The sequence below is a fragment of the Carya illinoinensis genome, chromosome 11 (genome assembly GCF_018687715.1).
Source record: "Carya illinoinensis cultivar Pawnee chromosome 11, C.illinoinensisPawnee_v1, whole genome shotgun sequence".
Classification (NCBI taxonomy): Eukaryota; Viridiplantae; Streptophyta; class Magnoliopsida; order Fagales; family Juglandaceae; genus Carya; species Carya illinoinensis.
This window is the reverse complement of record NC_056762.1, coordinates 4147501-4174924: the sequence shown is the minus strand read 5'-3', so window position 1 is coordinate 4174924 and position 27424 is coordinate 4147501. Positions and strand designations below refer to the sequence as shown.

Below are 27424 nucleotides of genomic sequence, written 5' to 3'. Positions count from 1 at the left end.
GAAAAAAAGAAAAAATGGACCGAAGGGGAGAGAGGGAGGATCGGGCCAATCTAGAGGAAAGAGAGAAAGGGAGAGAAAGAGAGAGGGAAAGAGAAAATGGAAAGAAAAAAATGAATGGGGCGAACTTAGTATTTGAGCATAATTCCTTGAATTCCCAAATATTTCAACATAAATAAATTGAGATTTGTTTGCACAAAAAAAAAAAATGTGTTCTAAAGATCATGGGTAGTGGGCATTGATGCACAGTTCGCCACTTCTGTCCATTTCTATACTTTTATGGTATGTGCTCTACCTCTGCAACTTCAAACTATGGTCAATCAGTATGAAATTCAAAGGGAAACACAAAGAAAAGAAGTCAGCAAGATGTGGTAGATTCAATTTCATCAAATGTAACATTTATGAAAAGTAAGTCTGCAGCTAATAAATGTACAAAAGAACAAAGATGAAGAGATGGGGAGATTTTGCTTAGATTGCTCCTAATCATGACAGCTACATTTAATGATTTTCCGTCATAACAAACTAACAAAGATGACTAAATATTGCTCAGAAACACATAAATATTTTGCTCAACTTCAATTTCTCACCTATCAAGATCAAGGAGTGAATTGAGGAGATGGGGAGAGCGCGATGTACATCTAGTGTTGAGATGGTGAGGTTCATGACTCCGGGCTGTATTTGGATGTTGAGGTATCCTCAATACTTCTTAACACTTTTTATTATTATTTATTACTTTATTATTACTTTTCACCTATTTTTACTACTATTCTTTACTTTTTATCTATTTTTTATTACTATTTATTACTTTATTATTACTTTTCACATACTTTTTATTACTATTTACAACTTTTCTCAACAATTATCAACACCCAAACCCACCCTTAAACACTTAAAACTCGCTGGTGAGGCTCGTGTTGATAAGGCTTGAGACTCCTCTATGCATGGCTCAAGGCTCCTCCACCACCGTTGACCTCTCTACTAGGGTTTGATACGAGGATGAAGGGTTTTCCTCTACGCACCGTTTCATCACATATGAGGCAAATGCCCACACCAAGTAGAGTGTGGTTTAATGAAACAAACTGTTCCACTTTAATGAAACGACTCGTTGGATTGGGAGGACTGCATATAAAAAAAAAATTTTACAAATTGATTGAAGTATTTCAATTGATCTTTTATTTTTTTTAAAAATATTTAAATAAACCAAACATCTAACGTGATTAAAAATAAGAAAAATTATATTTGTAATCTTATAATGTACAAGTCTCGTACACTCCTTATGAAAAAATTGGATAAATCATTTTTTTAATAGTGCACCTCCTTTTTTTTTCAATTGGAGTGCGCAGAATTTGGATATCCTAAAACTGTATTTAACATTAATGTAAAACTAATGAGTTGAGAGTAGTGCTATTTGAAGGCATTTATACCACACACTATCCACATGGTATAATTTTAGGAGTATAATTGGTCCGGCCCGATTCAAGGCCACGGATCGAAAATTTCAATCCATCCTTTTTCCAGACTGGATTAAACCAATTACCCGTAAGGACTAGACCAAACCGTTAACTATCGGTCTGGTCGGTCTAATTCAATCCATATAAGTTAAGAATATTTTTCCTCTTTTGTTTTTTGGTAGATAAATTAATATATAAAAAAGTAATTAAATTAGTAAAATAAAAATAAAAGTGAAATATTTAATGTGAATTATGTCTAATTAAAAATAATTAATTATAATTATATTTATGATGATAATTGTTGATGTCGTGTTTCGTGGCCTGGGCAACGATACAGGCCCACTTCGTAGAATCTACAAGACAAATAAGGAATGGACTTGGGTTGAGCCTATAAGGCCTCCAATGCTTAAGTTAATTGAGAATTCTTGTGTATGCAAAAAGTATCCAAATCCTTTTCGAGGAAATGGTTGCGTTATTTATACCTTACTTGGATCGAGGGGAAGCATGAAACTCAGAGGTGTGTCTGGGTCAGACCTGTCTCGTCCCTGATCCGGTAATGTCCTGTCATACCGTGGTCGCGTGCAGGTATATTCTGTTATGTAATAAATGCGATGTGTCCCTAGCTTCTCACAATTGGACAGGTCATAAATGTGACATGCCTTTGGCCGCTTGGGATTGTGCAAGTCATAAATGTGACGTGCTTCTAACTACCCATGCTTGGGCAAGTCTGACTTCCTTTCCAGATTAGGGCGACCTAGTCGGAGCCCAAAGCCTTGTTGCAGCCTTGAGGAGGGCCGAGTTTGTGATGAGCTTCCTAATCGACCAAGGCTTATAATCTAAAAGGCCTCTCTCATGGAGCTGAGGGGCCCGTTGAGGGGAGGGGCCCAGGCTTGTCCTTCAACCAATTTGGTTATGGGTCACTTGGAGGTCCTAGGTTGGGCCACTGGATTCGTGGGCCCTTTCCCCTCACATTACCCTGCAAAATTTTACCATGGTTAAGAGATGGGATTTCCAAATGAGACGTCCCTTCCGATTCTATGTTCATTTTGATTAGTCTAGGGGACACGCCCTATGGGTTTTTGGTTCTTTCAATTGCCAGTCAACCATCGGTTCGGCTTCTATGCCACCTATCCCCCGCTGGGCGCGCATCTCCTCATTTCCTGCCCATATCATGCCTGACAACAGTTGATGGGACGACTGGGCTGCCTGTTCCCTGGCCTTCTCAAGACCCCACTGGGCCGTACCGCCCACGCGTCTGACACTTTTCCTGTTACTCGTGCCAGTTGGGGACTAGCACGTCTCTTCATCAAAGCCAGCCACTTTGATTTGACCGAAATTAGGAGGAAGTGAGCGAATCACAGGAGGAGAAAGGAATGGAGGAAATTGGACCGAGAGCCCTAGAATCTCAGAGAGGAAGTGAGATATGAAAATTTGAATTTTAGATGTCTACAACTGAGAATCAGCCCAGACTGCTTCGTCAAATCAAGTGTGTGTTATTAGAAAAGAAAACTAGCTGCCGAATAGATTTACTCAATTTGATTTTTAAGATTCAAATTTAAAAATTGATTTCTCAAATCAAGTTATATCACGTGATTAATGTATGTAATGTAAATGTTTTCAAATATAATTATTCCTAAATTTAAGAAAAAAAATTAATATTACTCTTTAAAATATATATCATCACGTTAATATCTCTTAAAAAATTAAAAAGCAACAAAATTATTTCTTAAAACAAACTTATTACTACTGTAGTTACTTTGTCTTGATGAACCCCACACCCTCTCAAAACCAAGCAGTTGCTCTTATGAAGTGGTGTTTGTAGATAGGCAAATCTAAGGTGTGGCGTAGCCGACGTTCTAGATTCGACATTAATATGCATTTTCACTCTTAAAGCATCAAGTTCCGAGACATTTTCTTTAAATTAACCGATGTGTACCGGTAAAAATCTATTTGTTGAGGGCTCGTGCACCTTTTAAGATTAATTTATCTCGGACACAGCAATAAATAAATAAATAAAGTTCATGCCTCAACGTATTCCATTGCCCCTGCAAGCCCCCAATGGTCAATGTACTTTCAGTATTCCTAGTATGAAATAGCCTTTTCAATTCACATATCTGAACTTCTTCCACTGTTAAGGTCATAGAGAAGCATGATGCATACTTGATTATAAAGCAACCCCATCAATCCCGCAATGCCAAAAAGTAAAAAACTAAAGCTAATAAGCAGAACTTCAAGGAACCATCAGCACATTCCAATGCCCTTAGAAAAAAGATAATAATTCCTCCCCAATAAAAGTGAAGGAAAACCCATAAACAATTCAACCAGATTCCTCTCAACACTCCATGTGAATAAAGTCACACTCACCCACCAAAATCATGCTCTTCCAATCCACATTTACCCTCAACTCTCCAAGCAAAGAATATATCATTCCACACCCAACAAAAACACTTCATCCATCCTGATCTCCATACTCTGAAGAAACGCATCAATCCGGCCATGAACATGCACATTTTCAACACCCTCTTCTACTTCTTTGTTAGTGCAGTAGTAGCTTTCTCAAGCCCACTTAAATCATGCAGATCCTACTGTGGAAACATAACCATAGATTACCCATTTGCGCTCCAATATGGCTGCGGCCACCCAGGCTTCCGAGACCTCCTTTTTTGCATGAACGATGTGCTCATGTTCCACATTAGCTCCGGTTCCTACCGTGTCTTGGAAATAGACTACGCTTATCAAACACTTACCCTGCATGAGCCTCACATGTCTACCTGTGACACCATCGTGCTAGGAGGCAAAGGCAACGGCTTCGTCGTCGAGCCGTGGCGGTACCCGTACATGAACCCGATCGCCGACAATGTGTTCATGCTAATAGGCTGCTCGGCCCGGTCCCCACTCTTCCAAGGTTTCCCGGGAAAGCATTTGCCATGCCGGAACGTTTCCGGCATGGGGTGCGAGGAGTACTATGGGTGCCCGGCATGGGATTTGTTGGGTCACAGATCAAAAGTAATCAGCTCGGCGTACGGGTCCAGCCCTCCGGAATGCTGCGCCGTGCCATTTGAGTCGATCAAGGCTATAAATCTCACGAAGCTCGAGTGCGAAGGGTACAGCAGTGCTTATAGTCTAGCACCACTGAAATTGGATGGCCCTGGTACGTGGTCGTATGGAGTACGTGTGAAGTATACGGTGGTCGAGGAGAATGATGATTTCTGCAGCGCCTGTGCGGCCACCGGCGGTATTTGCGGGTATGGTACCGACGGGATCAGACAACTGTGCATGTGCGGCCGATTGAATACAACCTCCAATTGTGACTCAGGTACTTAGACACCAAAATCAGACTTGATTTTCGTTTGGAAAATCTTCATGATCTCACTCTAAGGTGCCATGAATATCATTTTTTATTTATTTTTATATAATCATGTGCAGTCAACTCATCAAGCAGAACGAAGAGGTCAGTGGTGGACACAGTAGCTGCAGGTAGCTTTCTAGACATATATAGATTCGAAATAGGGAAATGAAAATGCTTGGTACGTCGAAAATGGGTATCCAATGTTTTTTTTTTTTTTTTTTAATTTAATGATTAAATAAGTATTCTTTAATGATATTATAAAATTTTTACAATTATTTGAAAAAATTAAAAATATACATAAAAAAATTTAAAAAATAAAGTCAAATGACATTCTCAGTAACATTTTTGGTACTACGACCTTGCATTATTAATTGAAAAATGATATTCGATAAACCGTACTGATTATTTGTATCTACTATTATATTTTTAATACTTAATAGTTAAAAAAAGTGTTTATTTAATGAGTTTATGATTTTTTTTCAAGTTTTTAAGGGAATTTAAAAAATGTTTGAAAAAAATATAAAAAATATTTTTGCACTGTCAATAGATATCCTTGCCTCGTTGGTGGGATTTTACAATTATTTTTTAAATTTTTTTATATAATTATATTATAAATCAAGAGTATTTATGTAAAAATATGTTATTTTTATAAATTATTTTATAAAAATACTTCTCATTTAAAACTGTGTTGTGAAAAATAGTTATTTTATTTTAAAATCAATGTATAGAGTTCAACATTTATATAACTTAAATAATAAGATTTAATTTGTAAAATTTAAATTTTAAAATTTATTTCCAAATCAAATTATGACATGTAAACATTTTACTAAGTGTACTATATACGCTGACTTGTAAATAGAGTTTTTCTTAAATGGTTGTATGTGTGTAATTTATCATATATATATATATACACACATATAAAGCATGACATTTCTAATAAAATTTTCACCAACTTTGTAATGCCCAAATAGAACTATATTTCCCTTTTTTGTTTGAGTAGTCTTTGCTATTGAGATATTGTGCATCTGATTTTGAATATATTTCCTTTTTTTGTAGGATTTTTTATGGGTATAATAGCATGGATGACAGCCACTCAAATATTTTAATGCAAAGAGCCAACTTCATGTATATCTCCTGCATTCTGTACGAGTGAAACGAGATCACCTCTTTTTTTTTTTTGATAATATAGGGCTTAAGGGGTTTCGAATCCAGATTTTTCATTTGGAGAATCGAGTCATATGCTATCAGGCCATTAAACTCTTGGCGTGAAACGAAATCACTTGATTACCTCTATTTTGCTCATTTGAAAATGGAGAGTACTTATTAAAGATAAAACACATGGTATTTTGGTCATTCTGCTTCTAATAATGACAAGTGAAATGATCAAAATATCTCGTATTTTATATTAAATAAATATGATCCATTTCAATTAAATTAAACATTCTCATCTTCTAAAAGAGAGAAAGTGAGCATATTTGTAAATGTTTATGCTTCATTTACCACTGCAATTTAGATTTTATGTAAAGATGAGAAGTATTTATTGTCCTAGGTCTTGAATGTCGGATTTCATGCCAAAGACGTAAGTGCCGAGGTTGCCATGTTTGTGTCACACGTGATGTTCATATTCAATGTACATATCTTTATTAGATGGTGCTAGCGGCCGTCTAGCACTTACCGCTAGCATAAAAATAGGGATTGATTTTTTTGTAAGTATTTTTCTAACATCTTTACTTATTAAGAAAAAAAATTAAAAAAATAAATCTAATTTTATTAATAATCACTTTCTTAACTATTAAATAAAAAATTAAAATACATGAACGGTAACATTAAAAAGTTCCATTAATATTTTCTATTTTTATTTGCTCGTGGAAGAGAAAATATATGGTTTCCCATAAAGGCATACATAGAGATTGAGTGGATAAAGGGCACACTCATGATTTATTAGTGAAGTTCCTACATTTTTGTTTAATTGGATAAATAAATAAAATAAAACAAGAGAGGGAAAATTGGATAAATAAATGAAATATCGAAGATTTTTGTGTCAATCATTTACATAAAGAAATATTATATGTACAAAGGTAAGTGCAAAATGTTATTTTATAAATAAATTTGCATAGGATCATTTTAGATCCTTTTATTATAAAGTAATATTGGTATACCACCGATTATTATTATTATAAAGAAATGATATATTAATTTAACTACAAAATTGACGTAATTTAATGTAAAATATTAGAGCACTTCTAATACTTTATATATCATATTCTTTAAACTACATTATCAAAACTTATTTTTTCTATTTTATATATTGACTTTTACAATATATTATACGTCAGCTTATTTATTTTTTCTTCATATCATTTAAATATTATATATTTTAATATTTTTTATTCATTTCAAATATTTTTTCTAACTGCCAATAATATCCTCGTATCTTTTGATATTTTGTAATATCTTTTCATATATAATGTCATATAATTATGTTTTATTTTAAATCAAATCAAATTTATATGCTAAATTAAAATATAAATTAATTCAAAAAATAAAAAAAAAAGATTATATAATGAAAATATTATCAAAATATATTAAAAGAATATCTATTCTCGATAATTTTTAAAAATATTTTTATTAACAATATCAAAATTTTTGCATGCATAAAAATCAAATGGACTATAGAAGGAGTGCTAGAGAGTAGATAAGAGATAGAGAGTGGGGCCTGTGTAAAAGTGAAAATAATATTAAAATGAAAATAATATAAAAAGAAAAGATGATGAAATAAGAGAGAAATAATAAAAAATTATTTAGATAAATGAAGAGTAACCGGAATTTACAGTAGTTGAATGTAAAATAAAAATAGAATAGATAATTTAATGAAGGGACTTTTAACCATCTTTCTTTATATTTTATAAAAATTTATATTTTACAAATCTATTCTAAGTGTTCTTATTAATCAATGAAAACTTGTATTAATTAAGAAAGGAAAATTTAGTTGTAAGTATAATTATGTATTAATATGTATATCAATTTAATGTAATTGATATAAAAGTAGATTTTATTAAAAATAGTATTAATTTAAATTTTTAATATGAATAAATTAGTATATGTACGCATATTAATAAGTGATTTTATTTATATATAATAAAATTTATTAAGAAAATATGTGTTGGTGCTCCACAGGTGTTTATCATTTAAATTTAATAGGGACATGATACAGTTATCATTCTTCTTCTACTACTTTATTATTTATAATGTATTTGTTTTTTTTTTTTTTTAAGTATTTTTTTAATATATTTAATTATTAAGTAAAATTTTTTTTAAAAGTTAAAAAATTAAATAAAAATAATAAAGTAATAGTAGAAGAGTAGTAATATACTAATACTATCGTTATTCAATTTAATATATTTTCTAGCCAACAACCTCCACCAATGTTGTGTCGGTCAAAGATATTGCCAGCAATGCTGCACCGAGAAATGGAGACGACGCTGACGCTGTTCTCCAGATTTAACATGTGATTTTGAACGACAATTGCGTAGCATGCCAAGTCGTGACGGTGTATGACCTCTAAAATCTTCCCTTGATTGACAACTCCAGCGCTCCAGCAAATCCTTCCTCCACCATAGTTTCATTGCGTGGCTTTCGCGAGAGCTTGAGAAGAGAACATTGGAGACGAGGTTCAGTTTCGTAGTTTGTTTGCTCTTCGGCTCTGGAAACTGTAAATGGCTATCGCCTCGTGCATATCGTTCATCTCTTTCTCCTCTTTGACTTTCCGTCCCAAACTTGATTTTCGAAATTGCTCGTTCACGCCCCCAATTCTTAAGGCGAAGTTGCAAAAAAACTTAACTGCTAGATCTCGGGTCAGTGCCCTGTCTCCCGCTGTTTCTGAGAGGTCGACCCCACCAATAACGTCTTTCAATAAGGTATGGATTTGGGGCGGTTTTACTTGTTTGTAAATTTTGTTTTCTGGGTTGTGTTTGTTTGTTGAATTTCTGTTGTTGTTGGTTACGCAGATGATTGAATCCCTGATAAATCGGGTGGACTTATCGGAGTCTGAAACCGAAGCTTCGCTGGATTTTTTATTGAATGATGCCAATGAAGCATTGATCAGTGCTTTTCTTGTGCTGATGAGAGCGAAAGGAGAGACATATGAAGAAGTAAAAGTTCTATTCTTTGGGATTCACTCAGAGTTTATCGTTATTGGTATTTTGAGAGAATGGCATTCCCCATTTTTCTATAATATATAATAGCAGCCATTCTATTGATAATTTCTGAGTGAATCCTAAACAAGACTATGATATGCAAGACATGGATATATCTATTTATTAGACTTGAAAATTTTTTCTGATGTATAATACTTGATACATTCCAAGTCCACCGAGGTTTTCTAATGTTGAATCGCCTAAATGCTTTATTAAGAACTTACATGTCTGAAATTTTTCTCTGAAAGTTACAAAGCGTATCCTTAATGTTGAGAAAGTGAGTAATTCGTGGTTCTTAATGATTAAACAGGTTGTGGGATTGGCAAGGTCCATGCTCAAGCATAGTGTGAAGGTAGAAGGGTTGGTTAATGCAGTCGATATTTGTGGAACAGGTGGTGATGGGGCAAATACAGTGAACATTTCCACAGGGGCTTCAATACTTGCTGCAGCTTGTGGTGCAAAAGTTGCAAAGGTTGGGATCTGTCTGCTTTTACGTTTTTTACATTTTTGTGATTTTTAATGGAATGGGTCTTTAGTGCATATAAAAATATATGAAATAGAGATTTGTTCAAGCACTGTGTATTCAGCATGGAAACAGATCAAGTTCGTCTGCGTGTGGAAGTGCTGATGTATTAGAGGCATTGGGAGTGACTATTGACTTGGGGCCCGAGGTTAGTGCATAGTTAATTTGCTTTTTCAAAGTTTAATTAATCGTCCAATGGTACTCTGGTTAGTCTTGGTGATTGTGTAAGCTTCAGAGCAGGGTGACAACACTCTTGAGTGGATGCACTTGGCTTTATAGACACTTTAAGAGATGAATGTTGAGTTATTCATTATCATTAAAATTTTGGAATCTTATGATGTTAACCTTTTTATAGACACCATTCTAAGCAGGGAGAATCTACAGGGGGCCATGGCCCCCACCGAGATACTGACAAAAATTTCTTTCTATACAAAAGATGTGAGAAAAAAGAAAATAAGAGCAACATTCGGTAATTTATATCCCATGAAATCATATATGCTGCAGGATGCACATCTCTTAAAGTGAAGGTGCTTCTCCTTGTTTCCATTTGTTGAGAATCTTTTATTGTTTTTTCAAGTAATAAAAACAATGAGTTCACACTTTCAACCAATTTAAAAGGGATCGAGGAGATTTTTGCGGTAAAGAGCACTAGATATGTGAATTTTTTCAGACTTCAAGTATGTTTTATTCTCTACAAATTATGTATAGATTCATTGATCTATGTAACTTACAATTTTTCATTTAGCTTATTTAATTGTGCATACAGTTCAATTAGTTTCGCACACTATCTTTTAAGTTGTTCATGATTCATTTTCTTCATTTTGTTATTCTAAAAACTTAGGTTGAATAATATGGGCAAGTGAAAAACTTTAAATTATAAGCATTGTCAAGACAAGACTTTGAAATAAAATAAACTGCGCGAGCTTTTCATTTATGAAAATTGTTAAGTCAGGCTTTGAAATTAAACGGATGGTAACTTTTTTACAAATATATTGGTGTCTACAGTAAGAAGAAAATTGCTAGAAGATTCACTATGGATGCGATAGTTCATGACTTATTTATCGAAACAACATAGAGTTCAATAAGCATAATTAGTTCTATTTTTATTTTTAATTGTACATTTAAAACTGCAGTTAACATCATTAATTTATATATCTGGTGGTTGAAAATTCTTGGCTTCGTCCTTGATTCTAAGGCCACTTTCTTAATCTATTATTGCACTAATTCTTCCCCACATCACATTTTCCCCCTGCTCTATTTACTTATTAAAATGTATTAGTACGTTCATGATGCAATCTATGTTATTATTGCATCGATGACACAGTCAATGTAACGACCAAGTGAAAGCCCACGCCATGTACAGGCTTGTATTCTAAAATGACTAGTTAATGTTGCACCTGGAGCTCCTTGAAATCTTCATTAATCACAATAATTTATTCCCCCAAGGCAATTTGAGATTACGTTTGCTACTATCTTATACTAAATTCTAGGCATAGTAATCTTAATCTTCATTAATCACAAGAATTTCTTTATAGTTAATAAGAAATTATATTACCATGAATAGGCAAAGTCCAAGTACACAGGACATATACAAAGAAAATAACTACTTCACAATAAAAACAAAAGAGGCGAAAGCACATCCTGAAAATATCAACATTCACTACAAGAGCCTTAGCCCACAAACACAAAGTACCAAAGAAGAAATCCCTAAGTTCTCCCAATGAAATTTCTTTGTCTTTGAAGCATCTCTCATTCATTTCCAACCAAAGACACCACATCAAGCACAAAGGAATCATCTTCCATATGGCAGCAACACGTTTTCTTTCCTCAAAACCATTTCAACATGCAAGAAGATCCACCACTTCCTTAGGCATCACCCAATCAAAAATCTTGTTCCACAAAGACTTGGCCACCTCACAATGAAGAAAAAGATGATTTATAGCTTCATCTTGCACATGAAGCACCAATCAACTACACACATACCATGCTTTCTTAAATTATCCATGGTCAGAATTTTACTAAGAGATACCAACCAACAGAAAAATGCCACCTTAGAAGGTACCTTTACTCTCCAGATTTTTTTCCTGAATACCACAACGACAGGTTAACACCTTATAGAATGAACTAACCGAAAACCTGGTATTTCCTACATGATCCCACAGCAATCTATCCTCCTTTCCCTGTACAACCTTCGAATTATAAAGCCTTGCCAAAAAATAGAAACCAAGTTCACTTCCCAATCATTTGCATCTCTAACAAAATCTACATTCCATTGAAAATTATTATTCATACAAGAAAAAGAATCAGCCACAGCAGCATCTTGATCCCTAGCAATCCTATAAAGGGAAGGAAAAGAAATCCTGAGAGCAGAATCCCCACACCAAATATCATGCCAAAGAAGTATCCTCTTCCCACCCCCCACCCTAAATTTAATATGATTAGAAAACTTCCCCCAGCCCTTCCGAATGGTCTTCCACAACCTCACCCCGTACGCTCCTCTTCATTAATCACGATAATTTCTTCCTCCAAGGCAATGTGAGATTACATTTTCCACTATCTTATACTAAATTCGAGGCATAGTAATCCCTAACCTTTAAATAAATACCTGACATCATCATCAGGCCATTCTGTGGTAGTTGGCACTGCTCAAGTGCCACACTTATGGTTGGAATCATCTCTAATGTCATTTATGATGATCAAAGGAAAGGTCTAGCCAAATCTGGGATTATACTCCACATGTAATTCAATGTTACAATTGGAGCCCCTTGCAATCATTATAAGCCACAAAACCTTCTCCCTCGCAAGCAATGTGGGATCTCATGTACACCCTCTCATACTAGATGGGTGGTATTTAATCTATATAGCAGATAGTTAAAAAAAGAAAACGAGATGTCATTTTGTGTTTGTGCTAAACTTATCTAGTATAGAAAGAGAACCAAAACTCTCAACAAATGATTTGTGCCTATACTAATTCAATTTCTTCTTGATATCCTTGACTTAGGGGGTGACAAAATGCGTGAATGAAGGTGGAATTGGATTTATGATGGCTCCAAGATATCACCCAGCTATGAAGATTGTCGGCTCTGTTAGAAAAAAGCTAAAAGTGAGAACTGTGTTCAACATACTGGGTCCAATGTTGAATCCAGCTAGAGCACCTTTTTCTGTTTTAGGTGTATACAAGGAAGACTTGGTAAGTACTTCTACTGAGAAGAGTTGGTTGCTAGAGTTATCATCTCCTCTCCTAGAATTATATTTCTTGTTCCTTATTTTCATTTAACTCTTCTTTGCTTCTTCAAGTTCTGTTAGCAATAAACTCTTGGTGGCAACATGGGCCTTTCTATACATGATTAATAATTCATGATTCATGGATTTGACTGTATACTCTTTCCTTTGATTGTTGGATTTATGAAACAGATTGCATTTGTTGACTAACATGAGTTTCTTTTCTCTCATAAGAATCTCTCTTGACAACACATAGTTAGCAAGATCTGACAGATGGTTGTCTTTTGTTCTTTAGCGTACTCCAAAGGCTAAACGATTTGAAATTGTTTCCTTTTTTTTTTTTTTTGGCTAATCAAATATGACATTACAAGATAACTTCTGTGTCACAGATGCATTATGGAGGATCAACCACTTCCTCCCACTTAAGTACATGGTTTGGAAGAAATTGTTTGCTTAATAGAACGGATAGTGAACACAAGATTTGTACCAAGTGGTTACCGTTCTGCTGAGATGGTGTCACTATATAAGCTTATAACTACATAGATTCTAAATCAATAGAGTAATAGCTATTAGGATTCTAAAAATTTTAGTTTTGATCTGGTCTTGCCTGAATGGTTAATTAACAATTGGCTGGCGTATCCAGAACTGTCCTAAAAAATTCAAAATAAAGTGATTTGCTGTCAAAAGTGCTTAGATGACTTAAAAGTAGTAAAGGATTAGTCTCAATAGTTTTTGTTTGAGACCATGTCGAGCAAAACTAAAACGACTATGCTTCTTATCTCTCTTGTAGGATGCACAATTATATAATGAGGGCACAGGGTTCACTTTCAAATGACTGGTTGCATACATGAATTTCCTCGAATTTTTTCTCGCAAGTGTTTGCCTAAGGCGAATATATATCCCGTCTGATAGGTACTCAAAATGGCAAAATCATTGCAGCGGTTTGGAATGAAAAGAGCATTAGTTGTTCATTCAGAGGGCTTAGATGAAATGAGCCCCCTTGGTAAGATCCTTTCGTTTGTTTTAAGAGCTAAAGTAAACTTATTGCAATGATATATACTGACATGTTCAAAAATCTTTTCTATATATACATACATATATATAGATATATATATATATATCTACTTAAACCTCATCTTAGTCAAAGATATTATTTGAATACAGGACCTGGGCTCATCCTTGATGTTACTCCAGAAAAGATTGAGAAGTTCTCATTTGATCCGTGTAAGAATCTTTTTTTTTTTTGGTAAGTAAAAGATAAATATTATTGATCAGAATATAATAGGCATGGCCCGTGTACACAGGAAGTATACATAAGGTACCTAAATATTATTGATCCATGTAAGAATCTTGTTTGGAATTGTTCATTTTTTATTAGTTGATACATGTTAATGGCTTTGAGCATTTTATATATTTGTACTGATAAAAACAAAATGTTTTCTGGATAGTGGAGTTTGGCATTGCTCGCTGCACTCTTGATAGCTTGCAAGGTGGAGGTCCAGAGTATAACGCGGAGGTACTGAAGCGTGTATTGTCAGGGGAGAAAGGGCCCATTGCTGATGCGCTTGTAAGTACCTTGGCAATTTAGCTCTCATGAGGACATTGATTTCATAGGTTATTACTTATGATTGAGAAATCTAATTGTCGCCCAAAAAAACTGATCAGGTACTAAACGCAGCGGCAGCTTTATTGGTTAGTGGCAATGTGAACACCTTGGGTGAAGGAGTAGCTTTTGCTCGTGAAACACAAGAATCTGGAAAAGCTCTTAAGAAGCTTGATCTGTGGATAGATATTTCCAACGTAAGTAAAGCTTAACTTCTAAACTTTAAAGCTTCAAGATGCAATTAACCGATAGAAATCTCTTTGACCCCTTTAATTTGATGATTGCAGAAATCAAAAGAAGATGCAGCCCATAAGGGCTCCTGATCTATATAAAATCTTGGTAAATCTATTGAAGTATTCAGACGTGTCAAAGGATTTAATGCAACGAACATATTTATCATTATCATTTTCTTGTTGGAAAGCACTGTTTAAAAGCACAAAATTTCAATAATTATACCTTGAAGAGAAAATTTTAATTGCAAAATTGGTAATCAGAAGAGCTTGATGCTTCACTGCGCCAGATGGTTTCCTTAAGATGTAAGAGCTCTCCAAGAATTGATGAATGCTCTATATATATTTTTAATCTTTGAAGTGATTAGAACACAGGCAGAATTGCAGGAAGTTAAATAGCTGAGGAACCAAGTAAATGAATAAGATAGAGGAGTTGGGGGGTGGTTATATTTTACAAGGCAAATTGTTCATTACTTTACACTGGAAATGATCGATGTTTACGGTGTGGGTTTACATCTTTCATTCTATTTACAGGAAATAAAATATCAGCTATTCACTCAAATCCCATAGGTGAAACGCTCTTTTCAGTGCGTTCTGACGGAATAAGCAATTCACTTTTGTTGGCAAATACAAAGGGTCGCTTGAGTAGAGACGGACATCTTCGGTAACGACAAAAAATTCCTGTAACGAAAGCATTTCCCTATTTGCTTTACAAAACCGCCAACTGCTGTGCCTTAACGCATTTCTAGGAGACTCGGCTAGCTCTGGATTCAAGTTGACATTTTACCCCAATCACAACTCATCCACTGATTCTTAAATATAGTGTTGAGACTTTCATTTAGTTTCACCCAAACTTCATCCTGGTCATAGATAGATCATCTAGGTTCGGGTCCGTAAGTAATGAGAATTGCCTTACAAGGCTCGAAAACTAATTCACTGCTGTAAGACTGATCGGCAATTACTAGCAATTTCAACTTTATGCGCGAGTTGCAGCCTACAATACAAACCGAGGACCGGTTTTTGGGATTAGCTCACCCTTATGAGATCGTGATCCTTTGTCTCATTCATTGTAGCACGTAAGTTGAATTACTTATCCTTTGATTTATTAGTGAACTATCTCTCCAAAGATTGTAAAAGACTCTCCACTATAAATATTCTTGTTATTATTTAGACTCATATTCTCTCAAAAAAAGCAAATCTAGCTCTAATAGCTCCTAATAAGTTAATTACATATATTAAGATATGAATGCTTCTTATTTTTCATTATTTCTTATGTTAGGAGATTTCATTTGAAACAAGAAATGTTTCATACTAATAGATTCAGGTCCGTAACTATAGAATTCAATGTACGAGATCTTATAGCATTTACCAATAAGGCCCTATTGATTAATTTTGAAGATGAAATTCAAAATAATCAAATAGGAAATGATACGAATCATAAGACTATAATGAAATATACGATCAACCAACATTTACCAAAATTGAAAAAGCAAGAGAAGAAATGGTTCGATTCCCATATTTTTATTTCTCAAACCGACAGATCTATGAATCGGATGCTAATGTATATTCCATATAAATACAGATGCGTTACACTTCAGAATCTCTCTCTCTACAACCACTAAACATGTTACAGCGGGACAAAAGGACAATCAAAATCAATCTCTCTCTCTCTCTCTCTCTCTCTCTCTCTCTCTCGATTGATCTCGATTCTTGATCACGACCAGTTGGGTTAACCGCATACAATACGTTACATTAAAGCATCTGCGATTGCCATCAAGAAGCAGCAAATTCCAACACCTGCGTGCGTGCGTGCATCATTTTCTGGCCGTTCATCCTATTCTCTTTCGTGGCCTTGCCAGCAAAGAACCACGCCAAAGGAGCTTCCAACACCTGGTTTAAGCTAAGATCTCGCATCATTCTCTCCTATACAAATATCAAAATGGGATCGGTGTTCAGCTCAAGCGCAAAGAGAAAAGAAGATATAGAGATGGCGTTGACCAAGGTTAAGGAGATTGTAGCCTCCACGCCCGTCGTTGTCTTCAGGTTCTTCCTCTTCTTTGTTATATTTCTCTTCCCCAAACCATGCACGCTTCAGTAAAACTATATATGCTATCCAACATCATCGAATTACTGATTTTCGCTAACTAATTGGTATGGGTCATTTGATATCATGCTTGTGGGTCAGCGATTTTGCATATGTCTTGCCACCTGCCCGGCTGCCTACATGTATATGCTTTGTTTTGACTACCTTCAAATTCTCTTTTGTTTCATGAATAACCACCTTGACCAAAAGGTTTCTATTATATTTATATATATATATATGGATCATCACCTTCTATAGAGCGCATATTTACAATACTGCATATTACCCCCTTGTTCTTATGATTTCTATCTACTATGGATTTAAGTGACAGCTCTAATTCATCTTTATATTTCCAAAATTGCAGTAAAACCTACTGTGGTTATTGCAAGAGAGTGAAACAGCTGCTCACACAGCTAGGAGCAACCAACAAGGTCATTGAATTGGATGAAGAAAGTAAGTGTTATATTACTCCTTTTTAAGTTCTGCAGCTACTGCAACAATATCTCAGGTTGGAGCTTAGTTCTCATTATTGCCATGTTATAACATGCTCTTTGCATGTGTTTCACTCAAATGCTTTCTGGAAAAAATCGATTAGAGAAGATTCCGAAAACTGCCTCTGTTGCCTTTATTGCTCAAGTAACAAACTTGGTCGTGACTCGTGAGCTAGCTTTTTCAGAAGTCTGAGTAAAAGGAGAGTCAGTTGAGGGAATTTAAGTTCCTATTGCTGAATAAGTGGATTTCTTACACCTGGAGAGTTGATGAACCGGTTCCTTCAGACCTTTCTGCACGCGGTTAACATAATTCCCATAAACTATCATACTTGTTGATTTACTGAATATACCATAGCTAATGTAGATGATATAAGAGATTGGTTTGTTATATGGTAGTTGAGAATCTGAGTTCTGTTGTAATGAAGTAATAATTTTGAAAAATTCCATCCTCAAACATATTAAATTTTTGCAAGCTCGTTCTTATTCGGCAAAGTGAGAGTAAAGATTCCAAGTTTGATACTAATCAGAAAACTCAGGAGCTCAATTCATCTCCATCATCTTCTTCCATCATCTTCCCTGCACGATCAATTCTAACATATCCAAGTTGAACAGCGCAAGTTTTGTTTCAGTTGGATTAACTGCTTTCATTTTTCCATAAGAGTGATTTACTCATTAGCCATTCACCTTCCTCATTGTTGAGGAATTTATGATTTATTTAGCTTCTATATGAAGGGGATGGAGATGACATTCAATCAGCTCTACTAGAGTGGACTGGGCAAAGGACCGTACCTAATGTGTTCATTGGTGGGAAACACATTGGTGGTTGTGATGGTAAGCCCAGTTGTTTCCTTGCTCTTTTTTGGGTTTGCATTTTAATCAGTACCCAGTTTCTTTCTCATCAAGCCCTATGAAAACAACAACAAATTAAAGGACCGGTTGAACAATAGCCTTTTCTGTCTCTTGTTTCCTGTTATTGCAGTGGTTGTAGAGATGCACCAGGCAGGTCGGCTTCTTCCCCTTCTCACCGAAGCTGGTGCCATTGCTAATAACACTCTGCCCAGCTGTGAATAATGTAGAGATCAGTCCTTGCTCATGTAAACGGTGTGAAGAGAAAAAAACACAAGCAATACCAATGTTCCTAAGTTCCACTGGTCCAGGTTCATAGACCAGACTATAAATGCTGTGTAATAACAATAAAACCTTGATGCTTAAATGTTTTCTGATAATTGAATGAACTGCTATCTTAGAATTTGAACAACTTTGCTGAGTTGTTTTTTTTTTTTTTTTTTTTTGTTCCCTCTCAACATGGTAATGTAACTTCCAAGGTCGGAAACTCAATCCACATTCGACCTAGAAACTTTTAGATCTGATTTAAGGAAAATTGACAAGTTAATTTACAATTCCTGCAGTCAAAATAGTTGATATGGCTGTCCAAAAACTCAAAAACTCTGATTTCTCTCGGTTCTGACTCTTCTGTAGCTCCACAGAAGCTCACTAGACTGCAACACAACCCGGAGCTTGTTATCATCAATTTAAAATTTTGAAAGCAATTAACAAAAATCATAAATTCTGAAAGCAATAAGAGTTGGGACACGATTTTCTTTTGTTGAAGTGGAAAAATTATGAAGAACTCTTTAAAAGAATAACTAGTCTGGATACTCGAAGGATTTGTTATAATCAATTAATTTAGAAACTCATAATATACACTTAATATGGCTTCTAACTTTACAAGAGAACCCCCCCAATCTCTATACCATGGTAGCTTCGAAGCTCCAACCTCTTTTGGACGAGTAATAGAATATATGACTCTTTAAGGAGAAAATTACTTTTAACTTAGAACTACACAATTCCACATAGGATTTTCTCTCTCTAAACATGAATGATGGATTTTTGAAATAATGTAGTAAGTGGCAAAACAGTGTGTAATAATGTTTCTATAGGTATGAATCAAATCAAACTTAAGACAAGACTAAAATCCTCTAGGAATATGAAATCGTGCCCATTTGCTAGAGCCAAAGGCCTATTTCAAGCCACACAAACTGTTCTGTAGCAGTTGCTCGAACGTGAATATTGAAGGTGTGCAGCGAGTCCCATATTTCTGTATTTCTTATATAATTTTCAATTAGAATATACCTAATTAAACTAATTTTACACTAAATATTACAACAAAATCATTTTTTACCTCAATCATTTCTTAGTACAAATTTTTTTTTGCCGATAAAAAATGAGAATTATTTAGTAATGAGGGCCAGTCTCAGGGCTCTATCAATTTTTATTTTTTATTTTATTTTTATATATACATTTAGATACAAGGGTTTCAAATTTAAGAATTTCATTTTAGAAGCTTAGGAATTGTCGGTTTTTTAAATTACGTATCTCGAAAAAGAATCAGAAAAACCAACTGACTATTTACATGTTATCGTGTGATCTATCTAGAAAAAGGTGGCATACTTTTTCTAGAGCACAGAACTTTGGCATTCTTGCCCACCATTTGGGAGGCCTTACAGCGTGGAGATAATATAAAACATTTTCACAAATTTAACATTTTCAAAGAAATTATAGGACTTAGTAATTGGTTTTATATTTTATTCGTGGTATGTCTGAGCGTTTATTAGCTAAATGACAGAAAAGAATGGTTTAAAACTGTTAAAGGGGAATATTAAAATATGGCTTTGAGCCCCTTCCAGTAATTGCACTTGGCCAAAACACAATGATGCTTCTTTCTTGTCTCTCTTTTGTCTATGGGACACTGCTAAATGCTACTCCTTGTCCTCTCTCTCTCTCTCTCTCCCTCTCTCTCTCTTATCTAGGAGTGAAACTCGTCTTGCACTATAAATCTCATGTGCACTATCCTTAACAGAACGCTCTTCTACCACTAAACAGTCCAAAAGCTCATCTACTTAAATCATTCTTACTTTATTGTTCCTGGCTCCTGCTATCTCATTTTCCATACACTGCGCAGTTCTTGCTGTTGGAAACTCTTTACACAAACCCCACAAATGTGCCTCTTTTATTTGTAGACTCTGGCCTGTAGAATGCCTGAGACTTCCCTCGGGGTTTACACTCAAATGGGTTTGCTCAAGCTTTCATGGGTACTCTGTTGGGTTCTTTCTCTTTCGAGTTTCAGAGTCCTCTGTGATAACACAGAAATTACCGTAAAGTTCTTGAAGGCTCCCCGTCCATTCTCACATATCAACTCAGCCACGTTTGTCTTTGAAGTTTTCGTGGATGGGAATAGCAGTTGCACTTATTGTACCGTCAGTTGTAAGGTATATTGAAGTCCTCGTAGGCTAGTATTGCGCTCTCTGAGCTACTTCTTTCTGGCTTTTGTGTTTGGGTGCGCTCACATACATGAGTTTAGTTCGGTGATTTATGATTCTCTTCTTTTCCACCGAGTAACATGTTTCATGGTTCTAAAGTAATGTAAAAAGGCGGTTGATTTTAGACATGTTGTGCTTGTTACCATGAACTTGCTCAGGGACTCCCTTACAACTCTCTCCTTCACTAGCTTTAAGTAACCATGACCCTCTTTCACGCTCTTCCAATGTAATGCGGTTGAATTTCAGTTCCATCTTTGTTATTTATTATTATCATTCTTGTTATTTATTATTATTGAGATTATCCATCTTTCTAATGGACATTTGCAACTCCACTTGCTATTTGGTCGTAATATTCTTGTGCCAAGCTAAGTAACTGGAACAAGTTGTTACTTTGTGCGTGTGCGCACGCTTGCGGAGTGTTTTTCTATTCATCTCAATGGTAAATGAGCAATGGATTATGAAGATGTTTTGTCAGGGTCTCATTTATAGAATTGACTCTGGATTTTCTCTTGATGCCTACTTGCCTTTTTTGTTTTAGGGTGGGTACGCCCATCGCTGCGGGGGCTCCCGCTAATGCATTCTCTGTTTTTTTTTTTTTTTTTTTACAAGATTTTTTTAACATCTTTAAACATTTTTTTAAAAAGAACAAAATTCACAAATTATTAAAAAACACTTACTTAATTACAAAGTAAAAAAAAACTAAAAAAAAAAAATCCGTGCAGGAGCCCCCAGCGGGAAGCATAGCTTTTTCCTTCAGCTTTTTCCTTTGTCCAAATATTATAGGTTAATAAACGTTTTGATGCAGCTGGATAATGGCAGTGCTTCAGAATGTGGAGATAGGAGGGTTTCATATGCAGGCTTGCAGGATGGAAATCATACATTTGAAGCTTGCACCAATGGTTCTCGAGGAGTTGGCTGTATTAACTATAACTGGACAGTTGGTTAAGAACCTTCCCTTCATCCTTTTTCTAATTGCTATTACTTTTCTTCAGATTACCTCTCAACTTTAACTAACTGCTTCTTGCATAAAAGTCCTCAACATCAGCTCAATTATGTCCTCGTGGAAATGTATTACTGTGATATATATTCCCTCCATGTGCTGACTGGTTCAACATGAAAAATCAACTTCCAACAGTTTTATAAACAAAAGTCAGCTTCTTTTTATGTTTAATTTATGTTTCCCTTTGCCCTCAATTTTTATGGGAACTTTTTTTTTCCTGAAAATGGGTTCTACAAGACTGATGTACTCACTTTTTTATCAAATCAAAATTCCATTTTACAAAGATAATGAACATTGCTATTCTTGGTTCTATGATTCACACACCCTGTTCTTTGACATATTTTGAACCCTGCAGAAATCAAACAGATTCTGTTGTTTGAACATACAAATATACATTTTCTAGCCCTTATGTTGACTTATATCTTCTCTTTCCCTTGGCTGATTTACATCAATTCTGCAGATACAGTCCCACCTACAGCATATATCGCAGCCTTAAAGCCTTTTACAAATGCTCTCAACGTTTCTGTAAACATAAATTTCAGCGAACCCTGTATTGGTGATGGAGGAGGTTTTAAATGTTCATCCACGAATGCCTGCAACGTAAGTAGGTGCCTAACAGGAGCATGAGAAGTCTTCAAATAAATTTTCTTCTCTTCTGATTTTCATTCGTTATTACAATAATTTAGAATAGTAGTTGTGGTTCACCTCATCTAAACCTTTCTATTATCAAAGTATGTCTTTCATTGATTTAAGTGATAAAATCAAATTCCCTCTGATTTAATGGAGTCCAAGTGACGCAAACAATAATGTCGGGTTACTCTCTCACCAATGATATATCATCACTTACTTTTTACTGAAAAAAAAATTCCTTCACATAATTTCTTAAAGGAATCCTTTATGATAATATTGCTTAAAATTTATGATACATGATTTAGTCATTCTTCTTGTATTTGAAGCCTTTACACCACACACCATCCACATGGCATAATTTAATTTGTAAATTTGAATCTTCCAAATCAAATTATGTCATGTGAATGGTGTGTGGTGTAAAGGCCTTCAAATAGAATTATTTTTTTGAATTACTGACAAATATCTTGATTTTTCTCTAATGGATCAGTCCAGTGTTAATTGGAGTACATGGGTAAATTGACATCATAATTTTGGTTTTGTGACTAGTAATGCTTTTTTCACTGAATGATAAACCAAACTCTAATAGATTTGTCATTCTTGTAAATATCTTTACAGCTCCTGGTTTATGGTGCTGGCCAAGTTATACCGTCCTCGCTCATCATTTGGCAGCCAAACCTCAAATATTCTGTTGTTGTGGGTTTATCATCTGCTATTCAATATGGGCGAGTGACATTGGTAATGGATAAGAAGTTTTGTACTGACACTGCTGGGAATAAATTTACAAGAACAGAAAAATCAAGTGTCTCTGTGCATTTTGGTAAGCCTAGTGTTCCTTCCACAGGTTGTTATATGTTATACAGTATGTGTCTCAATCTTCACAATGTAACTAAAGCTTGTTGTTACGTCTATTTAAAGTCATTCCTATTTTGACCTAATCAATAACTTTCTCACTTTCTCTTTACTTATTGGTGAATTTTCTCTTGGTAAAATGAAGGGAATATCACCCTTTACCCACGGTACTGTTTGGCCATTGGAATTTTTCATCTCAAACACAAAATTCTCATCTCATCATTACAACTTTTCCAAATTCCCATATAAAATATAATAAACAATTTAACTTTTTCTTAACTTTTTCAAATCTCAAAATAATAATAATATTAAAATATAATATTTTAATATTTAATCTTAAAACTCAAAATTCTCATATGAGAATTCTCAGTGGCCAAGCAGAACCTAAACTACCAGATTTTCCATTTACCCCCCACTCCCCCACCCAAAAAAAAACAGAAGTTGCAAGGTATATTGCTCTGACAATAGGCCTGCAAGGTGTGACAAATGCCATAAAATATTTGAGTGTCTTCTCTAACACCAATTGGTTTTAGATTGATTGGTAAGTTACGGTCCAACAAGATGGACGGAAAATAAGTGACATGGAATAATCTCAATGGTTGGCTCTTAAGGGGGAGAAATTACAAATGGAGTAGTATTTTTGGTAGTAAAGTGACAACTTTGGTAGTTTGGTGTTCATCTTGCATAAGAAAAGAAAGTTTCAGGGGTGAAGGGTAATTTTCCTTCAAATGAGTGGACTAGACTGCTAACACAAGTAAACACTATATGGCATACGCACAAAACATGGCTCTTTTGCATTTCAGAGTCAAATATCTGCAGATTTTTTATGTTCTTCAAAAAAGTTGGGCTCTTTTATATATAAGTTTCTCTAAGTGTTCCACAGAAAATGTATATTCCAAAACTTGATTCTTTTTCTTTCTTTTTCTTTTTCTGAGGCTGCACTTAGATTTTGCATCTATATGGATTTTCTCATATATTTTGCAAAGGTAGATTTTTTTTTTTTCCTTGTCAACATGTTCTTTACTTGCTCTTCGCATTTGGTGGTATGATTCTACAGATAGAAGAAGTGTTTTTCTCAACATGAGGACTCACATTCCAGAAACTCCACTTCAACTTTATGGCAAAACTAGACTGGTGCAGGCAACTAACCAGTCTAATAAACTACGGGTGTATTTGTATTTTTCAGAACCTGTTCTCAACTCATCTGTAGAAATTCTAAATTCTCTCCATGCAAGTCAGGGCACGCTTCTTCCTGTTAATGGGAAAAGCTTTGGGAATCGCAGATTTGGCTTTCTGGTCAGCTGGCTCATGCAATCTATTTCTTTTATTTATAGTTTTCCAGCCCTGAAAATAGAAGTTGATTCATATTTTTAGAGCCTGTTTAGGTGTCATGAATTTGGGTAATGAAAGAGAACTTTCTTAATTTTTTTTACAGGTAAAATAAGATTTTATTGATCAAGTAAATAGGAAACATTATTTTACAACTTTGTTTTAAATTGAGGGCATTTTTGTAAAACAATGATACTCTTATAACTCCATTTTAAGAAAATGCCATCCATTTAAAATAAGGGTGTAAAAAAACAAAAGAGTTGTCTTTATCATTTTTCTGTGAATTTAGAAGCTTCATTTATATTTGTGCTATATTATTTATTAAAAAAATTATAATCTGTGCTATATGTGTGATGCATAACCTCATCATCTTGAATTCGGGGTCATTAGAAAAGGTAGGAGCCATTCATTGGAATAGAGTAGTCAATCATTTCCAAAAGTTCCTAAAATGCTCAGATTTCAGGCTTCTTATTTTGATGGTTTTCATATCCTGAACTTCCCATTCATACCATTGAGTTTGTTGATTGGAAACAATATGAAATGCAAATGAAGCCATCAAGTTCCATGCACCAACCAAACAGGCCCTAATGTTCTTGAATTGCATTTTATATATCTAAGTGCCTATTTTTGTTTCCTACGTTTTCATGGCTACCTCATTTGCACTCTATCCTTGCAGGTTGCAAATATATCTGGCATTGCTATAGTTACACTAAGCATTGATTCAAACTTGATAGTAAGCAGACAGAGGACTCCAGTCTCTACTATTGCACCAGTAACTTTCCTGTATGGTACGTTCTATGATAGTTTACAATTCTAAGACAAGATATTTCTCTGTTTATGAAATCAAAAATAATTATATATAAGAACTTTTGAGGGCAAAGTTATTTTTATGATTCTATGCAATCAATATTGCTTTACTTGTGGATTTCAATGTTTATGAGATTGGATTGTTTCCTCCTGACATAGATGTAAATGTGACCTTCAGATTCTCAGAGGCCAGCCGTGAGGTTGAGTACCATATTTCATATGAGGACAAAGGAACACAGTATTCCAATGCTGATAAAGTTTATGGAGCCTGTATTTGGCTTCAACTCTTCTAATATCTTGATAATGGGAGGGCATTTGTGGAGGCAAGTCATTCCTCATTACCTGAGTGTCTTTATCCATGTACATTAACTTATAAATTGGCATATACATGTGCACGTAAATATTGTATGCTCTGTCAATGTACAGCAGTCCTCACGTTATTTGTCATCTTTGTAATATTGTATAGTTGTAGTATTTTAGATTGTAGGCTACACATGACACTGCTAAATATCAAGCGTAATTTAGGGCCTCACATGTTAGGTGGTGCTACACACAGTGCTGTCAAGCATCAGATGTAATTGAAGGAATCACATGTTAGATGGTATTCCTGCTCAAAATAGACAGTACATAGCCATGTAAATTTGTTCTATAAAATGGTAGGAAATCCTCTGAAAGGATCATCGAATCCATTTGACATGGTATCAGAGCCTAAGGTTGTCTCTCTCGAATTTTTAGGTTTCTCTCATGTTTTGTCTATTTCTCTTGTGATTTGGTGTCCTCGGCACCCTTGGTCTTGTGTCTCGGCTGGGTCTATGCTATTTCTTTATTTTCTTGGTTCTGTGCTTGATTTCAGCGTCTCCTGAGCTTGGTTCTCTGTTTTCGGCAACTCTGCTTGTTGGAGTCTTCCATCTCATATTGAAAGCATGGAATTAAAAAGGAAAGAAGAAAGGCTTAAAATAGAAAGAAAGTTAGAAGAGGAGAGTTAGTTATTCTATTATTGTACTATTGATGTATTATAAATAGGACTTAAGTCTGATGTAAAATTCATTCATTACAATTCAGTAGTTTTACCAAGATCCTTTTGCCTCCTCTGTTTTCTATATTTTTCATTCAACAAGTTCATATTCATTCACCTAGTTCAGATTCATTTGATTCTCAACATGGTATCAGATTGAAAACCTAAAGCTTCCGCATCATCTACTTCAATTCTGCTCTGGAATTCTCAACTTCTGCCTTGCAAAATTCTGCTCTGGAATTCTTGCATCGATTATCTTCAAGTTTCTTGCATTTTCTTGCATTTTCTTGAACATTCTTGAAAATGAGTTCTGGCGATTCTCCTCTTGTCAATCCCTCTCCTGACAATCCTTCATTTAATTCTTTTAATCGACCTCCTATCAATCCTTCAGATGACTCATCGAGTCCATTTTACCTACATCCAAGTGACAATCCTGGTGCTTTGTTAGTATCAGAAATCTTCAATGGAGAAAACTATGTTGCATGGAGTCGTTCAATAGTCATTGCATTGACAGTCAAGAACAAGGTACAATTTATAGATGGTTCAATTGTTTCTCCCTCTGCTGATCAACTTGTTAAATACACAGCATGGTTAAGAGCCAATAATCTGGTTCTTTCTTGGTTGATGAACTCTATTTCAAAAGAAATACGAAATAGCTTGCTTTTTGTGGTATCTGCTGTTGATCTTTGGAATGAGCTTAAAGCTAGATATCTCAGGAGTGATGGACCAAGAGTCTTCCATCTTGAGAAATATTTGAGTTGCATCAATCAGGGTGCTTCTTCTGTTACTGAATATTTCAGTACCTTCAAGACTCTTTGGGACGAGTACATTAGCTATAGGCCATTTCCAACATGCACATGTGGCAAGATGGCAACATGCACTTGTGAACTTTTCAACTTTCTACAAATCAGACAACAATCTGATTATGTACTCAAATTCTTGGTGGGGCTAAATGATTCCTATGCCTCTATCAGAAGTCAATTGCTACTAATGGTTCCATTACCAAGCATGTCCAAGGTTTTCTCTTTACTGCTTCAAGAAGAAAGTCAGAGGCAGCTTACAAATTCTGCTACGTATAATGAGACTCATGCTTTGATGGCAAAACAATTCAATCAGCAGAATTACCAGCCAAAATCTTTCAAGGACAAACCAAAGAAATCTACTCTACATTGTACTCATTGTGGCTATAATGGTCACATGGTGGACAAGTGTTTCCAACTTCATGGTTATCCCCCTGGCTGGAATGGACCAAAAGGAAGAAGAAATGTGGCTTCTGCTCATGCTGCCATTACAATTCCAGAAGTCTACAATCAAAATAGTAATGAGCAA

At 35.0% G+C, this 27424-nt stretch overlaps 4 protein-coding genes across 11 annotated transcripts in view; all 4 read left to right on the top strand.

Annotated features, from left to right (window-relative positions):
• Window positions 1–3584: 3584 nt before the first annotated feature.
• Window positions 3585–6507, top strand: LOC122280694. Its single transcript, XM_043091677.1, has 3 exons — window positions 3585–4764; window positions 4875–4925; window positions 5854–6507. The coding sequence occupies exons 1-3, from the start codon at window positions 3945–3947 to the stop codon at window positions 5901–5903; spliced, it is 921 nt and encodes a 306-aa protein (XP_042947611.1). The 5' UTR covers window positions 3585–3944; the 3' UTR covers window positions 5904–6507.
• Window positions 6508–8217: 1710 nt separating this feature from the next.
• Window positions 8218–14824, top strand: LOC122281565 (anthranilate phosphoribosyltransferase, chloroplastic-like). Of its 2 annotated transcripts, none has more exons than XM_043093168.1 (10): window positions 8218–8714; window positions 8805–8948; window positions 9304–9465; window positions 9554–9664; window positions 12518–12706; window positions 13651–13741; window positions 13903–13962; window positions 14187–14305; window positions 14404–14538; window positions 14629–14824. In XM_043093168.1, the coding sequence occupies exons 1-10, from the start codon at window positions 8514–8516 to the stop codon at window positions 14662–14664; spliced, it is 1248 nt and encodes a 415-aa protein (XP_042949102.1). In that variant the 5' UTR covers window positions 8218–8513; the 3' UTR covers window positions 14665–14824. The 2 variants fall into 2 exon arrangements, with proteins under 2 accessions (XP_042949102.1, XP_042949103.1); XM_043093169.1 differs by having other exon boundaries at window positions 8219–8714; window positions 9581–9664.
• A 1447-nt stretch (window positions 14825–16271) lies between these two features.
• On the top strand, window positions 16272–18403 carry LOC122281566 (glutaredoxin). The gene is made up of 4 exons (XM_043093170.1): window positions 16272–16614; window positions 17019–17107; window positions 17878–17976; window positions 18125–18403. Exons 1-4 carry the CDS (start codon window positions 16511–16513, stop codon window positions 18214–18216), a joined length of 384 nt encoding a protein of 127 aa, XP_042949104.1. The 5' UTR covers window positions 16272–16510; the 3' UTR covers window positions 18217–18403.
• A 1519-nt stretch (window positions 18404–19922) lies between these two features.
• Window positions 19923–27424, top strand: part of LOC122282682 — an 18873-nt gene continuing 11371 nt past the window's right edge. For 2 of the 7 annotated variants that reach the window (XM_043094658.1, XM_043094657.1), the window contains exons 1-7: window positions 19924–20414; window positions 21271–21406; window positions 21926–22065; window positions 22711–22912; window positions 24002–24240; window positions 24950–25061; window positions 25259–25403. In XM_043094658.1, coding sequence (XP_042950592.1) covers window positions 20181–20414; window positions 21271–21406; window positions 21926–22065; window positions 22711–22912; window positions 24002–24240; window positions 24950–25061; window positions 25259–25403 — 1208 coding nt within the window. In that variant the 5' untranslated portion in view covers window positions 19924–20180. Of the gene's footprint in view, window positions 20415–21270; window positions 21407–21925; window positions 22070–22710; window positions 22913–24001; window positions 24241–24949; window positions 25062–25258; window positions 25404–27424 lie in introns of those variants that run through there. The other 5 variants (XM_043094656.1, XM_043094653.1, XM_043094654.1 and 2 more) reach the window with 4 other exon arrangements.

Coding starts and splice junctions, on each gene's coding strand:
- LOC122280694 (XM_043091677.1), top strand. CDS start 3,945: ATGAACATGCACATTTTCAACACCCTCTTCTACTTCTTTGTTAGTGCA. Junction 4,765..4,874: donor AACCTCCAATTGTGACTCAG/GTACTTAGACAC, acceptor AATCATGTGCAG/TCAACTCATCAAGCAGAACG. Junction 4,926..5,853: donor GGTGGACACAGTAGCTGCAG/GTAGCTTTCTAG, acceptor CTTTTTTTGTAG/GATTTTTTATGGGTATAATA.
- LOC122281566 (XM_043093170.1), top strand. CDS start 16,511: ATGGGATCGGTGTTCAGCTCAAGCGCAAAGAGAAAAGAAGATATAGAG. Junction 16,615..17,018: donor ACGCCCGTCGTTGTCTTCAG/GTTCTTCCTCTT, acceptor CCAAAATTGCAG/TAAAACCTACTGTGGTTATT. Junction 17,977..18,124: donor ACACATTGGTGGTTGTGATG/GTAAGCCCAGTT, acceptor CTGTTATTGCAG/TGGTTGTAGAGATGCACCAG.
- LOC122281565 (XM_043093168.1), top strand. CDS start 8,514: ATGGCTATCGCCTCGTGCATATCGTTCATCTCTTTCTCCTCTTTGACT. Junction 9,466..9,553: donor GTGGTGCAAAAGTTGCAAAG/GTTGGGATCTGT, acceptor TATATGAAATAG/AGATTTGTTCAAGCACTGTG. Junction 13,742..13,902: donor AGATGAAATGAGCCCCCTTG/GTAAGATCCTTT, acceptor ATTTGAATACAG/GACCTGGGCTCATCCTTGAT.